At 44.8% G+C, this 16,530-nt stretch overlaps 1 protein-coding gene across 1 annotated transcript; it reads left to right on the forward strand.

Moving 5' to 3' along the window:
* Positions 1–3,278: 3,278 nt before the first annotated feature.
* Positions 3,279–5,013, forward strand: LOC134601930 (vomeronasal type-2 receptor 26-like). Its single transcript, XM_063446437.1, has 2 exons — positions 3,279–3,303; positions 4,088–5,013. Exons 1-2 carry the CDS (start codon positions 3,279–3,281, stop codon positions 5,011–5,013), a joined length of 951 nt encoding a protein of 316 aa, XP_063302507.1.
* The last annotated feature ends 11,517 nt before the right edge of the window (positions 5,014–16,530 follow it).

Below are 16,530 nucleotides of genomic sequence, written 5' to 3' on the forward strand. Positions count from 1 at the left end.
TATTGGTCTTGTGTGGGGTGGGCAACTTGGGGACAGACAGTAGACAAGGACATGATAGTGACTAAGTTGCCTACCAGCCCATATTGTAAGTCTATGGAATGCAATCCAGTCCATATACTTATAAATAACCCCGACAAGTTCTTAGACAAGTATGGTAATTTATTTGGGTTTCAAATATATGGGACGGGTTTAGATCCTGGGACAGTATTGTTTATAGGGATAGAGACTGATACGGTATCCTCCCAGACTCATCAAGTATACCATTCCTTTTATGAAGAGATGAGTATAGATAATAAGATCCCCCATAATGCTAAAAACCTGTTCATTGATTTAGCCGAAAGTATTGCCGGTAGTCTTAATGTTACCAACTGCTATGTGTGTGGAGGTGCTAACATGGGAGACCAATGGCCTTGGGAAGCAAAGGAGGTAATGTCCGGTTCTGAGGCAGTTGACCAATTAATATCTACACAAGCCGATTATCATATGAGTGTTAGAGGTAAATCTGAGTGGAGATTAAAGACCTCCATCATAGGTTATGTTTGCATAGCAAGGAAAGGAATGATGTATAATACTTCTGTAGGAGAATTAACTTGTCTAGGGCAAAAAGCTTATGATGATGATACAAAGAATACAACTTGGTGGTCGGCTTCAAATGTCTCAGAACCATCTAACCCGTTTGCTAGATACGCCAATTTAAAGGATGTGTGGTTTGACCTATCTATCACATCTACCTGGAGAGCCCCAGCAAATTTGTACTGGATCTGTGGTAAGAAAGCCTATTCGGAGTTGCCACAGGACTGGGAAGGGGCATGTGTGTTGGGTATGCTCAAACCATCCTTCTTCTTGTTACCTATTGAAACAGGTGAGACTTTAGGTGTTAAAGTGTATGATGTGAATCATAGGAAGAAAAGGGGACCCATAGAGATTATTATAGATTATTATGGGCCAGCCACGTGGGCAGAGGATGGTACCTTTGGTTATAGAACCCCTATTTATATGCTCAACCGTATTATACGATTACAGGCGGTGGTTGAGATTATTACTAACGAGACATCACAAGCGCTCAATCTTCTAGCGAAGCATAATACCAGGATGAGGACAGCAGTCTACCAACATAGATTAGCCTTGGATTACCTTTTGGCAGTAGAGGGAGGTGTATGTGGGAAGTTTAACCTGAGCAATTGCTGTCTTCAAATAGATGACGAAGGGCAAGCAATAGCTGAGCTTACTAGCCATATGGTTAAACTAGCGCATGTGCCTACTCAGGTATGGAAAGGGTATAATCCAAGTAGTTGGTTTGGTAGCTGGTATGAGTGGTTTGGAGGGCTTAAGGCAGTGGTAGGTGGAGTCCTACTGATTTTAATGTTGTGTCTACTCCTGCCGTGTCTTATACCCTTAGTAGTTAGGTCTGTGCAAAGCCTGATAGAAAATATAGCAGAGAGGAAGGCTGCTGCACAGATAATGGCAATTTATAAATATGAGGCTCTAGATCAGGGAGAACCAATGCAGGAAGATGAGTGTTGAAGATTCACATCATAAGATAAGTCTGGACTGGTTCAAGGTAACTTGCGGTGTATGCAAACTAAGGTTAAGTGATGCCTCAAGTAATTGTGAAATATCAACAGGCATCAAAGGGGGGAATGTGGTGGAATCTCGGTAAAAATAAATTTAGTAGGCCGAGATTACCACGTGGCATGTGTACGTGCATATGCTGACGTATCGATCAGTTGGTTGCACGAGGCAAGATACGATCAGTAGTGTACGGAGCATGTGCAAGAATACAGGATGTAGTATTCCCCTCCTCCATTGTGCTGGACAGGCCATGCGGTCAAGCAGGAAGTTAATTCTTATTTGTATTGATTGGTCAAGAGAATGTGCGGGTGGAGCTTAATATGGGAGGAGTTATGTGCCTATATAAGGAGCCTGCACTATTGTCCGGGGCTCAGAACTTGCTGTATTTTTGGTGACATTAGTCCCTCTGAGTCCCGATCGGTGATCCAATAAAGAATCTCTTCCTTCCTGAAGAAACCTGTGTCCATCTCTCTGTGCTTGGCTTCCGTCAGTTTCTCCGGTATCAGAACAGATTCAAACATGTGGCAGAGGTCATCTTAAATTGTCAAGCAGTGTTTTGCCGTTGAGTGTATGGAACTGTTTTGGGCATAGGACCATGTGCACGGTGGGAAATTCCTGAACTCCTGAACCGATCTGGGTGATTTTTGGATATGTTGTTCGCCCAGATCAGGGGATGTGTTTTTTGTGGGGATATGTTGTATTTTGGGGTACTTTTTGGGGTTTGTAAAAATGTATGTTTTTTTCTGCTAAAGTTAATTGAGTTAGTCCATTGTCTTTGTTAATTGTATCACAGGCAGAGGGGAGGTTTTGTGTACAGTAACTGGGAGTGATCAAATGTAAAACTCTGTTTTTATTGGATTGTGCATTTCGTGTCCTGTGCTCCACAAGGTCCACGTGGGCAGTAACCTTGTGGGGAAATACTGTATAAAAGAAGCAGCTGTACCATTAAACCTTCAGTTCTACTTCACCCTCAATCTAGAGTCCTGTCTCTTATTGGGGGAAACGGCTACAAGGGATTGCTATGATCTTCATACTCCCTTGAATAATCACTAAGCTCATGTAAGAGCTTCTTCCTGTTCCTGCTTCACTCTCTGGGGAAAGAGAGGTTCACCCACTGGAGCCTGGAGCCTTGTCGTAGGTCCAGGGTGGGTAGGAGACGGCGAGACCCCAAACAAGCTACGGCTGTTCGTGGGGTCTGCAGTGCTTATGGTGTATGGTGCAGTGCTGATGGTCCATGGTAAGCACTAGGAGCATCGATTGATGGAGGGTTTGTTACAATATATTATTTATTTCATATATATATATATATATTTATATATGTAAACGTCCAGGTTCTGGCACTCAACCCCAACAAAAATAATAAAGTAAACTGTACCCAGGTGCTTCCCAGTGAAATATTAATATAAACAAATAAAGACAGGAGCACTCTCTCGGTTTTCCAATATATATTCAAATAAATTACAATTTTTACATCAACGTTTTGACCGGCCCAGGTGGGTCGAAACGGTAATGTAAAGACTGTGAATTATTATTAGTGCTCCTGTCTTTACTTTGTTTATATCTTGCTGGGAAGAACTCTCCTCCATGCCTACCATTGTGCTGGAGGAGGGTGGCTTCCTCGGGATTTAGCAGGGTAATGAGCTGCTCTGGGTTTGGGAGGAAAATTTCAATAATTCAAATTTCTTTCGGATCCAAAAATAATAAATATGAAGACATCAAAAACTTACACAGGTACACACATACAGGAATACAAATACACACATGCAGGCACACACAGACAAAAAAATAAACACTCAAAGATACGCACATACATAAATACAAATACACACATACAGGCAAACACACAAACAAATATACACTCAAAGATACACACATAGAGGCACACAGGTACAGATTCACAGATACATACTTACTGAGACACAATAAAGAACACAGCAAACAAACAAAGTGAACAGCGCACAATAAAATACTGTAATGGTGGGTTATATCTTACTTAATCCGCAACCCTTTTAAAATGTCTCTACATATGTATTATAAAATATAATAAAAGCACACATTTACCCCAAAATCTGGTATAATTATCCCTGCAGAAAATAAGAAAACAGAAAACAATCTCATAGGGTAGTATAGTAATCACAGGTAATACTTGGATAATATTATTCTCTTAAAGTATCACACTCACATTTTTCTGAGCCTGTTCAAATAACTGGCTCAGGTAGTACAGCATATGTGTGATAGTTGTAGTTCCAGACAGGGTAAGTGGCTAATTACGACATCCTGCCCCATGTAATTACAAATGCTCCTGGAGGTACTGCTGTTGTGTCCCTAGTCAATACAACAGTAGCATGTAGTGACCTACTTAACTTCAAGTTCATAGTACAGTTGAGGAAATTTATAAATACACACCTGGTGTTCTTTTCGATGGTTGATGCCTGGGCCCTTTATGTTAATGGTTTCTACTCGCTCATGGTGCCCTGCCTATAGTACTAATATTTTCATTTTCATTTCCCTTCAGACTCCTCAGATTGTTTCCTGTGCTCAGATGACAAATGGCCCAATTTGGCACGTGATCAATGTCTTCCACGGGAGGTTGAGTTACTGTCCTTCAGTGATCCTCTAGGAATCTCACTGGCAATGACATCCATTCTTGGCTCCGCTCTGCCAGGATTTGTTTTGTTTCTCTTCATCAAGAACCGAGATACCCCACTAGTCCGAGCCAATAACCGGGCCCTCAGCTTCCTACTACTTGCTGGTCTCACCTTCTGTTTCCTCTGCCCTGTCCTCCTACTCCTCCCACCAGGCAATCAAATGTGCCTCATGCGTCAAGCAGCCTTTGGAGTGCTCTTCACCTTATGTGTATCTTGCCTTTTGGCCAAAACCCTCATTGTTGTCCTAGCGTTCCGAGCTAACCAACCTGGGGGATGTATCAGAGTGCTAATGGGACCTCGCTGGCCCATTTTGATTGCCCTAAGTTGCACTTTTCTCCAGTTCATTCTTTGTCTTTTTTGGATCAGTGTTGATCCTCCTTCTCTAGAGCATGATGTTAAAAGCCAACTGGGAAAAGTAATAATCCAATGTAATGATGGCCTTGGCTTCTGGCTCATGCTGTGTTACCTAGGTCTTCTGTCTGCAATATGTTTTTTAGTTGCCTTTTTGGCAAGAAAACTACCTGGAGCCTTCAATGAAGCAACTCATATCACCTTCAGCATGTTGGTGTTCTTGATTGTCTGGGTGTCTTTTGTTCCAGCATACCTCAGCACACAAGGCAAACTGTCCGTGGCAACAGAAATATTTGCCATCCTCTCCTCCAGTGCAGGACTTCTGTTTTGTATCTTCTTTCCAAAATGCTATATTATTCTTCTGCAGCCCCAGCTCAACACAAGGGAATTGGTTTCTGGTCACCAAAGAAGACATTCAAGGAAGAATTTAGGATCCTCATGAATTTAAATGAAAAACAAATACTCAGATAGGACATAGTTCTTTGAAGCAATACTCTTCTAATCATAACCACTACATCTCATTCTAGTAGTTACGGTGAGAAAGGTCTGTGGGTGCAATCCATTTACAAACAATCTAATAAACAAAATGTGGCTCTCTCATTGATTAAAGCTATGTCTAACTGCTGCAGGTCAGATAATGCAGAAGTGAAGTTTGGACAGTAAAGATAGCCTGAGAAGGCTTCGTTAACATAGTGCTTTCAGCTTATCATGGTGTTTAGAGTATCCCTTTGAATTTGAATTCGGAACCAAAGAAAGAAGTAATAAAACTGAGTTTTGGTGATGTGTAGTAACTCCCAACCTCATGTATGTTGAAAAGGATTCTGAGAGTACCTTTATCATTTGTCCTAGAATATTAAAATATATATAAAACACTAATTATTGTTTGTTGCGTTAGTTCAGCATATACTCTCCTCCGCTGGTACTCCAACAGCTACTCAGGAACAAGCAGGATATTACAAGAAGAAGAGCATAAGCAGCAAGCAAATCCACAAATCTCCCATCACCCTTCCTAATAACTGGACGACCCTCAGTATCAGGAGCAGAACTGGTTTTTAATCCACTTAGCTTTTATACAATTCTCCCATGCAAGAGAGGCACCCACAGAGAATTAAGAATCAGCCAATCAATAGATGGATACTGTAGCGGAGGGCAGGTATTAAAGACCACGATCTCCGCTGGTTCCACGAGTAAATCCACAGTCAGCGCTGAAAAGTAAGGCAAGTCCCCAAATCCTCCCAATAACCGGACGAAACACAGTTTGGGAGTCAACTAACTGGCTTTATTCACAAGCTGGCATATTTAAGCAGTTCCCCATGCAAGGGGTTTCCGTATAGATAATTCAGGGGATTTCTCCCAACATGCATTGTTCTTTTCCCAACAGGCATTGCTGCACGAGAGGGATACTCCCACTAAAATGGACGATTAAGTGGATTATCCCCTTGTGCAGCAGAACCGACAATTTACTTTAAAATACACATTTTACACATTATTCGGTACTTTGAGATGACCGAACGTTCGGTAGATAGCTGGGGTCTGAGCGCACCTTTTGTGAGAATACCGCTCAGATCCCAGCTGAAATGACCGAACGCCGCACAAATACAGTTTTGTATAGAAGTTCCCCTCAATCTGTCGAACGCATCTAGGGGAACGATTCTACCGAAAACCGGGCTCCCGAATGGCTTGGAAGTGCAGCGGTGTTCGCATCATCGAGTAGCCGTTTTTAGTTCCAGGCACTCGACGACCAAACACTGCTGCGAAATAGACGAATCCAAGATGGCCGACCGCCGCATGGTCGGTAGTCGAACGACGGCCACCCAGAATAGCCTATAATTACCGATTGCAACATTGTTGCATTCGGTTAACAAGTGCCACACGACCCTAAGTGTGTGATCTACCCAGGGGGCCCTTATTCGTTCGGCGAACGGCTTAGATCAACGCTGTTCGCCGAACGAAGTACTTGTATGCTGGTAGCTTACGGCTGCCAGCATGCGAATTACCATAACATAAACTACACACAGCAAATATACATGGCACATATTACAGCCTCCCGACAACCTTTCCATATTATAGTCCAAAAGTGGCTAGGTTTGCCACAATGCTCCCCCAGAATCAAGCTGGCATACACAGTCTGATCCCAACGGATCGGCTTGGGGAGGTCCGGGAAGGTACTCACAGATCACTTTTCAAGTTCAGTTTGTCTAGATAACCCGTCGGCGTTACCGTTTTGCTTCCCTGGGCGATAGTGTATTGTAAAGTCGAAGGTCTGCAGCGCCAAACTCCAGCGCAGCAGCCGAGCGTTGTCCCCTGCTACACGGTTAAGCCACACCAACGGGTTGTGATCTGTGAGTAGGGAGAAAGGTTGTCCATACAAGTAGGGCTGTAATTTCTTAAGGGCCCACACCACGGCCAGGCACTCCTTCTCAATGGCGGCGTAGCTTACTTCTCGTGGTAATAGCTTTCGGCTCAAGTATGCTACGGGGTGTTCGCCGCCATCAGTTCCAACTTGGCTCAGCACTGCCCCCAATCCAAACATTGAAGCGTCTGTGTGGACAAGAAATCGTTTAGTTGGATCAGGAGCAGCAAGTACTGGAGCATTAATTAGTGCAGTTTTTAGTTGTTGGAATGCCTGTTTACACTCTGGGGCCCAGACAACCTGTCGAGGAAGATTCTTACGGGTCAAGTCAGTCAGGGGTTTGGCCAGGGCGCTATAATTGGGTATAATCTTTCTATAGTACCCGGCGGTACCCAGAAATGCTAACACCTGGGTTTTCGTTCTAGGGGTCGGCCATTTAGCTACCGCTTCCACTTTAGCTGGTTCGGGTTTCTGTCGCCCGCTTCCAACCCGGTGGCCCAAGTACTGCACCTCTGCCATCCCTATATGACATTTACTGGGTTTCAGCGTCAACCCTGCCTCTCCAATGCGATCTAGTATGGCCCCTATGTGTTGTAGATGCTCGGCCCAGGTCTGACTGAATATAGCTATATCGTCTAAGTAGGCACAGGCGTATTCCTGGAATCCATCCAGTAGCCGATCTACCATCCGCTGAAACGTCGCCGGAGCGTTTTTCATCCCGAATGGCATGACTCGAAATTGATACAAGCCAAACGGGGTGACAAACGCCGACTTAGGGATGGCATCCTCGGCTAGCGGAATCTGCCAGTATCCCTTACATAGATCTATGGTAGTGAGATACTGACCCCGTGCCATCTTATCCAGCAGCTCGTCTATCCGGGGCATCGGATAGGCATCAGACACCGTTTTGTCATTTAGCCTCCGGTAGTCGACACAGAAACGTGTCGTGCCGTCCTTTTTGGGTACCAGCACTACCGGCGATGCCCAGGGGCTATCGGAATGTTCGATCACCCCTAGCTGCAACATTTCCGCTATTTCTTTTTCCATGTGAGTCCTGACTGCTTCAGGAACGCGGTACGGAGTCTGCCGCATGGGTAGCTGTCCTGGGGTTTCAACTCGGTGGGTGGCTAGCGGAGTGTACCCCGGCAAATTGGAGAAGGTAGCCCCTTTAGCTACGATCAGCTCTTGTACCTGGGCACGCTCCTGTGGGCTTAGCCGCTCCCCCAGCTGAACCCCCTTGGAGGGCTCGGTCTGCTCCTCCTGTTCCAACAGGTCAGGTAGGGGTAAATTCTCTTGATCCTCCGAGGCTGAGGCGCATATCGCCGCCACGTCCTCTATCCTCTCATGGTAGGGTTTGAGCATGTTCACATGGAGCATGGGTCTCTTCCCTACCCCTGAGCAGGGGCCAATCACGTAGGTGGTGTCACACTTCTGTTCCACCACCTGGTATGGGCCTTGCCAGATGGCCTGCAGCTTGTCTGTGCGGACAGGTTTTAAAATCAAAACCTTCTGCCCTACCTGAAAGCTGCGGTCTCTGGCTCCCTTATCGTACCAACGGCGCTGGCGTTGCTGGGCCGCCTGGAGGTTGGTGCGCACTTCCTGAGTCAGCGCTTCCAGGCGGTCCCGGAATTCCAGTACGTAGGATACAATAGGGGTTCCATCTGTGCTACTCTCTCCCTCCCAATGCTCTCTAATGAGATCTAACAGTCCCCGCACCCTTGTCCCGAACAGCAATTCAAAAGGGGAAAATCCTGTGGACTCTTGGGGTACCTCTCTATAGGCGAAAAGTAAATGGGGCAGAAAATGTTCCCAGTCTCGGTGTGCCTCGCCAAACGTACGGAGCATCTGTTTTAGCGTACCGTTAAATCTCTCGCATAAGCCATTGGACTGGGGATGGTATGCGGAATTTATTATGGGCTTAATGCCACATACTCTCCATAGTTGCTGGGTGACCTCGGCGGTGAATTGGGTGCCCCTATCGGATATTATTTCTTGGGGAAACCCCACCCAGGAGAATATTTTCATCAATGCCTCGGCTACTGTCTCGGCATGGATATTCGAGATAGCTACGGCCTCGGGGTATCGGGTGGCATAGTCCACTACAGTTAAGATGTACTTTTTACCGGAGGGACTGGGTTTGGATAGTGGCCCCACTATGTCAACGGCCACCCTACTGAACGGTTCGGAAATAATCGGGAGGGGACATAATTTCGCTTTGTGGCGGTCACCTCGTTTGCCTACTCGCTGACATATATCACAGGACGTGCAGTATTGTCTCACATCTTTAGAAATCCCTGGCCAGAAAAATGCATGTGTCAATCTATATCGGGTACGAGTCATTCCTAGATGTCCGGATAAGGGAATATCGTGAGCAATCTTAAGTAGCTCGGGACGGTACTTCTGGGGAACCACTAACTGTTTGGTGGTCACTGTGGCGGACCCCCCCACTCCCCGTTCTGCAGTGCGGTATAGTAGCCCCTTTTCCCACGTATACCGCTCCCCCTCTGTCCCCGCTTGTCCAGTGTGTACCCTGTCTCTATACACTTGTAATGTGGGATCTGCCTTTACCTCGGCTTCAAACTTAGCTGGGGTATCCCAGGACATACGTGTCGGGTGAGGGTCTTGGTCTCTTACCTGAGCCTCAGAGTGTGTAGGTGGAGCCATGGTGCGGGCTTGTTGCCGGGTGGTGACTGGCTGTGCTTCTTGGTAGGGAGCTTGCGGGACAAAAGCAGATGTCATCTGGCCCAGGTCATTCCCCAGTACCACATCGGCAGGTAGGTTTTGCATGAGACCTACTTCCACAACCCCCTCCCCCACACCCCAATTCAAATGTACTTTAGCAGTGGGCAAACGGTACACTGCTCCCCCTGCTACCCTCACGGCCACTGATCCACCAGTGTGAGCGGTCCCGGAAACTAGGTGGGGTGCAATCAAGGTGAGTGTGGCTCCGGAATCGCGAAGCCCCTGTAACTCTTTCCCCAGCTGGCGATGATGCTGCCTGTTGTCAGTGGCTCTGACCGACATCACCTCATGTAATACCCCTAGTGGTTCCTCTGGTTGAACACTCCACATCTCTTGGGCCGCTGGTTCCCGCTGATAATAGTGGGCTGCAGCCCTTGGTGCTGGATTTGGTCGGGCTTGGTTCCAGGTGGGTCTGCCCCGATTTTGGGTGCATTCCCGGGCTATATGCCCCCACTGTTTACAAGAGTGGCACTGGATATTGGCACGCCCATTGTACCGGGAAGCAGGTGGTATATTCCCTGGGGCCGTGCGAAAAGGGGTTGTAGTGGGACCCGGGGTAACGTGAACGCTGGGTGACCCCGTGGGTCGCGGGTAACTCTTGGAGAGGGTTATCTGATGCCTCCTTGCGTCAAAATGCTGGTCGGCCAATTGTGCCGCCTCGGTTAGGGTGAGAGGTTTCCTGTCTCGTACCCATTCTTGGGTCATTGGAGCTATCCCGTCAAAGAATTGCTCCAGCAGCAGTAACTGCCGCAATCCTTCCATGGTCGTGGCTTGGCTCGCTTGTATCCACCCTTTGGATGCTTGGTCCAGCTTGTGTGCCCACTCGGCATGTGAGTCTTTATCTGGTTTCTTCAGGTCTCTAAATTTCCGCCGGTATGCCTCTGGAGTGATGGCATACCTTTCTAGTATCGCTCGTTTTACTTTCTCATAGTCCTTGCTGTCCTTGCTGGGTACAGCGCGGTATGCGTCGGCTGCCCGCCCTGCTAGTTTACTTGCCAGCAGGGGGACCCACGTGGGCCGTGCTAAGTCATGTAAATCGCATAGCCTCTCAAAATCTTGTAAAAACCCATCGATTTCCTCCTTTTCCTCGCAGAATACTTTAAATGCTTGATAAGGAACTTTGGGTTTTACCTGGCTGTGGGATTACTCCGTCGCGGTCCCTGCTCGAGATGCTGCATACTGCGGGCTGTGTGCCATCACGTACTCCTGCACATTCGCCATTACTAAGTTCAACATGTCCACTGATATAGGCTGTGGTAAAAATGCCAGCCTGGTCCTCATTTCTCTCTCGTAGAGAGTTTCTTCCATGACTGCTGGGGGTGTAGCGCTGCGGGCTTGGTCTCCCTCCATCAGCTCGGCAATTAGTACAGCCTTAGGTTTGCTGCTGGCTACTTTACCCCTGGCTTCCAGTAGTTCCTTTAGCGTCTGTCTCTTTAATTTAGAATAATCCGTCTCCATTCACTTCGGTAGTCGGTTCTTTCATTGGATTCTGCTTGCCATTCCCTTTTTCTCATTCGGCAGTTACAATTTGCACGAATTGCGCTCTTTCGGCTGTAAGGTCGGATCCCGTCGCTTGCCACCAATTGTAGCAGAGGGCAGGTATTAAAGACCACGATCTCCGCTGGTTCCAAGAGTAAATCCACAGTCAGCGCTGAAAAGTAAGGCAAGTCCTCAAATCCTCCCAATAACCGGACGAAACACAGTTTGGGAGTCAACTAACTGGCTTTATTCACAAGCTGGCATATTTAAGCAGTTCCCCATGCAAGGGGTTTCTGTATAGATAATTCAGGGGATTTCTCCCAACATGCATTGTTCTTTTCCCAACAGGCATTGCTGCACGAGAGGGATACTCCCACTAAAATGGACGATTAAGTGGATTATCCCCTCGTGCAGCAGAACCGACAATTTACTTTAAAATACACATTTTACACATTATTCGGTACTTTGAGATGACCGAACGTTCGGTAGATAGCTGGGGTCTGAGCGCACCTTTTGTGAGAATACCGCTCAGATCCCAGCTGAAATGACCGAACGCCGCACAAATACAGTTTTGTATAGAAGTTCCCCTCAATCTGTCGAACGCATCTAGGGGAACGATTCTACCGAAAACCGGGCTCCCGAATGGCTTGGAAGTGTTCGCATCATCGAGTAGCCGTTTTTAGTTCCAGGCACTCGACGACCAAACACCGCTGCGAAATAGACGAATCCAAGATGGCCGACCGCCGCATGGTCGGTAGTCGAACGACGGCCACCCAGAATAGCCTATAATTACCAACATTGTTGCAATCGGTTAACAAGTGCCACACGACCCTAAGTGTGTGATCTACCCGGGGGGCCCTTATTCGTTCGGCGAACGGCTTAGATCAACGCTGTTCGCCGAACGAAGTACTTGTATGCTGGTAGCTTACGGCTGCCAGCATGCGAATTACCATAACATAACCTACACACAGCAAATATACATGGCACATATTACAGCCTCCCGACAACCTTTCCATATTATAGTCCAAAAGTGGCTAGGTTTGCCACAGATACAGTACACATATTCCCTCCCCTCAGCATGAGAGATAACTTAATTATCTATAAGTTGTAAAACAATATTTTTTTCCCCAATTCTTGCATGTACCCCAAAACCATAACATACACCCATAATTTACATATCCCCTGATAGCCCCGATCTGGGTGAACAACATACTGAAAAATCACCCAGATTGGTTCAGGGGTTCGACAATTTCCTGGAGGTCTTAGTTTTACCGACCGCACACGAGATGTATGCCCAAGATAGTTCCACAGGAAAGGGCTGTGCGGTCGGTCTTTGTTCGAGTAGCCAAAACATGCGAAATCCCAGGGCTAGAGTGTTTGTGACTTGGTTCGGCATAATCCCCTCGTTCGTATACTTATTCTCAGAGAATACCGCTCTATTTGGGTGGGTTTTCAAGAACTTCTATGATGTTGAAGGTTTTAGCGGTGTTCGTGCTGTCGAGTGTCCGATTTGGATTCCAGACACTTGACGACCAAACCCCGCTGGTGTCATTCGTATGCCAAGATGGCCGCCGCCACGTGTTCGTCTATACGAACGACGGACACCCTGAAGATCACACAGGGGTTCGGGCATTTGCGGTTAACCAAATATGCAGAAGGTTAATAGGGTCAATTGGTGCCACACTCCCCTCCTGGGTGGCCGGGTTGTTCTGAACAACTAAACGAAATATCACAGGAACACAGTGTTGCAATGGAGGGATACAATAAAACAGAACAAAATACACACACAAAAAGGGGTACTGAACTACAACCCATTCTGCTACATTGTTCATTTAATTATTACAAATGAGTAACTGAATTTAATTCCTAATAGTGTGTTTTATCTAAATTGGACCTCATTCCAGCCTTACTCTTGAATATAGCAGATTATTAAGGGAAAAAATAAACCTTTGAATATTGGCTAATATTAAATTGGTATTTGAAAAAAAAAAGGATTTATACTGTCCAACATGTATTGTCCAACAAGTTTATTTATATTGGCGTAAAACAAAAAAAACTAACGAAATAGAAGCAAAAGTGAGTGCATTCTTTGGATAAAAGGTCATGTGAATTTATAGTGTACCTGACATGACAGATAAAGGTTTGCCTCATGTTTACCTTAATATTATTAAATGCTTATATTTTATTTCCATTACCCCTGTCTCCTGCTGAGGCCACCAATCATGTTTCAGTGGGTGTTACACTTGCTGTAAGACATACCTCCCTTGAAAAGACTTGCTTCACATAACAAGTTAAAAGTCTCTAAAAGTTTATGTTGGCTTTGTGTAAATAAAAATGTGTTGCTATCTTTCTCCATACTCAGAATGCCTGTCAAAGGTTGCTGCAATAAATTATTGTGACTTTTTCTCTCCTTTCTGGCGCTGCTCTCACACATAACCTGTCTCTTCTCCCTAACTCTCTTTGCAGTCATTGCTTTCCCTTAGGTTGAATTCAAGAGATGCCCAGAGTAGGGTTTCTCTGAAAACATCCTTTTAGTCTATGTGTTGATTGGCACAGTTACGCCACAGACTGAACTGTCTGAGATGAGGAAGAAAGGGCTGTTTTTAGCTTCAGAGACATCTAGACATTTGCGAGCAATTCTGCTAGCACAATATATAGCTGAAATTGTATTCTCTATCATTGAAAGTGGTTATGTCATCTTCTGGGGTCATATTTTGCAGAGACCCCAAATAGTGACTGCTCAACTGGCACTGTGGTGGTCATGGAGGGAGGGGTTAACGGTTATCAGCTAGAATAATTAACTAAAAGAGTTTCTAATATAAACTTGCAACAGGATCTCTGTCCCCTTAACACTATAAACTAAGCATGACCGGGGCCAGATGCCAGTTTTATCTGAGGCCATTTTTGCGCACTTTGACTTAAAAAAAGGCTTCCCCCCAGCACCCCTTAGAAATCTATACATGGATGTCAATGTATAGACATCCAATGAGATCTATGAGATCTGGCTAACCCACCTCAGTATTGCCAGTCTATCTATTTGCTAATAACAATGTATTTATATAGATAATATGGAGGAAGGCTAATTTCCGCATTATACATGCAATGTCAGAGGAGATGGCTAAATATTCCCTGGGAGAGGCCTTAGAAAAATATATTACAGAAAACATGGTGACACTGCCCATAGACTTACAGCCCCATAACCAAATCAATGAGATGTAGTGGGTTTGGTGCTTTGAGTGTCTCTCTACGTACATTTTTTAGTATGAGAGTACATGACGTAGTACATGAATGTTGGTTTGAGACAGTTACTTTTAACTACTGCTCCTGCATTTACCTGATCAACTGTCGGGCAGCAATGAGCGGCACTGGGAGGAATTCATTTGTTTGCAAGGAAATCCTGTTTCTGTCGATTTTCAGGCTCTTCAATATAGGCCTCTATGGCTACCTGTCACGTTCACAGTAAATGATGTGGAACACAACTGCAGATTTCTTAGGACTTTGATCTTTTATTAAGACACTTAGATGGAACTGAGACTTCAGTTCCAGAAATACAGTTACTGTTTCTTTAAATAATAAACGGTTTGTTTCATTTAGCATTGACAAGGTTCAGTATTCATTAGAGTCCGTTATTCTTGTTAACAGTTCAAATTATATGAGATTATATACATTGGAATTATCAGTAGCAAGACTGGTGCAGCAAAACCTAAATAATACTTGTTTTGAGGGATGCTGTAGCAGGCTTGCTGGACAACTTGATAGCAGACTTTAGTATGAAGAAATAAGATTATCTGTAGCAAGACAGGTACAGCTGAACTTGAATAATACTTGATTTGAGGAAAGCTGTAGCAGGCTTGCTGGAGAACTTGATAGCAGACTTTAGTATGAAGAAATAAGATTATCTGTAGCAAGACAGGTACAGCTGAACTTGAATAATACTTGATTTGAGGAAAGCTGTAACAGGCTTGCTGGAGAACTTGATAGCAGACTTTAGTAAGTTGAAATAAAGCTTTAGCATTATTAGCTCTTAACTCAGAGACTGTAAGTTACTTAACTTCTAGAAGTAGAGGGATTGTGTCCCCAGCTCTCCTCCGAGGCGGTTGCTTCAGTGAATGGTTGCCGAGAGTGCTGGTATCTGTCTTTGATGAGGAGAGATGTTGGGGACTTGAATATTCCTCCAGTCCGGTCTAGTAGCGAGTGGTCGTCTCAGCGAGGTGTGTGAGCCGGTGAGTTTGGCGCGGTACGCGTTTCAATAATCCAGCGTCTATCAGCTGGTGCGGTCGCATTAAATAGCAGACCGCGGCAATGGGGGTGTGGCTAAGCTCCGTCAAACCCGGAAGCATGAGGAGACATCGGGAGGCTTAGGCCTGACACTACCTTCATATAAGATAGACGCTACCGGCAGACGTCTGACCCCGGTCATTCGTAGCGTATAGCGTTTAGAGGGTAGAGATCCCATTTAAATTTTATTTTAGAAACTGTTCTAGTTAATCACTCTAGCTGATAAACTTTAATTATCCTTTAAAATAATTTAATGTCAGAAGACCCCAAGGACATTGCATAACTAGTGTAGGTTAAATGAGACAGTGACAAATATACAAAATATGTGTATTGAGTGAATATTACAGAAAGAAAAAAAACAAGCAAGCAATCAGAAATGACATGAAGAATGGCAGAAAAATGTGTGCATGGTGGAATGAATGGGTGTATGGATGGATGAATGGGTGTATGGATGAATGAATGTGAGCATAGTGGAATGAATGAATAAATTAATTAATTAATGGGTGTGTGGATGAATGAATGTGTGCATGGTGGAATGAATTAATTAATTAATGGGTGTATGAATGAATGAATGAATGTGAGCATGGTGGAATGGATTAATTAATTAATGGGTGTATGACTGAATGAATGTGTGCATGGTGGAATAAATTAATGACTGAATGTATGAAAGAATGGATGGGTGTATGGATGAATGAATGGGTTTATGGATGTATGAATGGGTGGGTGTATGGATGATTGAATGGGGGTGTGGGGGAATAAATGAATGAATGAATGAAAGGATGGGTGAATTAATTAATTAATGGGTGTATTGATGAATGAATGTGTGTATGAATTAATTAATTCATTAATTAATTAATTAATTAATGAGTGTATTGATGATTGCATGGGTGTATGCATGGGCTAATTAATTCATTAATTCATTAATGGGTGTATGGATAAATAAATGGATGTATGGATGAATGAATGGGTGTATGGATGAATGACAATTTCCAGTTAACCCTTTACTGATTATATACAATTTATTTTGTCCCAAAAAGATTATAGTTGCTCTTCACTTGTTCCCTGCTATAGGATGTAATGTATTGTATAGATGCAGTAGCAGATACT

This window comes from Pelobates fuscus, chromosome 3 (assembly GCF_036172605.1).
Source record: "Pelobates fuscus isolate aPelFus1 chromosome 3, aPelFus1.pri, whole genome shotgun sequence".
NCBI classification, from domain to species: Eukaryota; Metazoa; Chordata; class Amphibia; order Anura; family Pelobatidae; genus Pelobates; species Pelobates fuscus.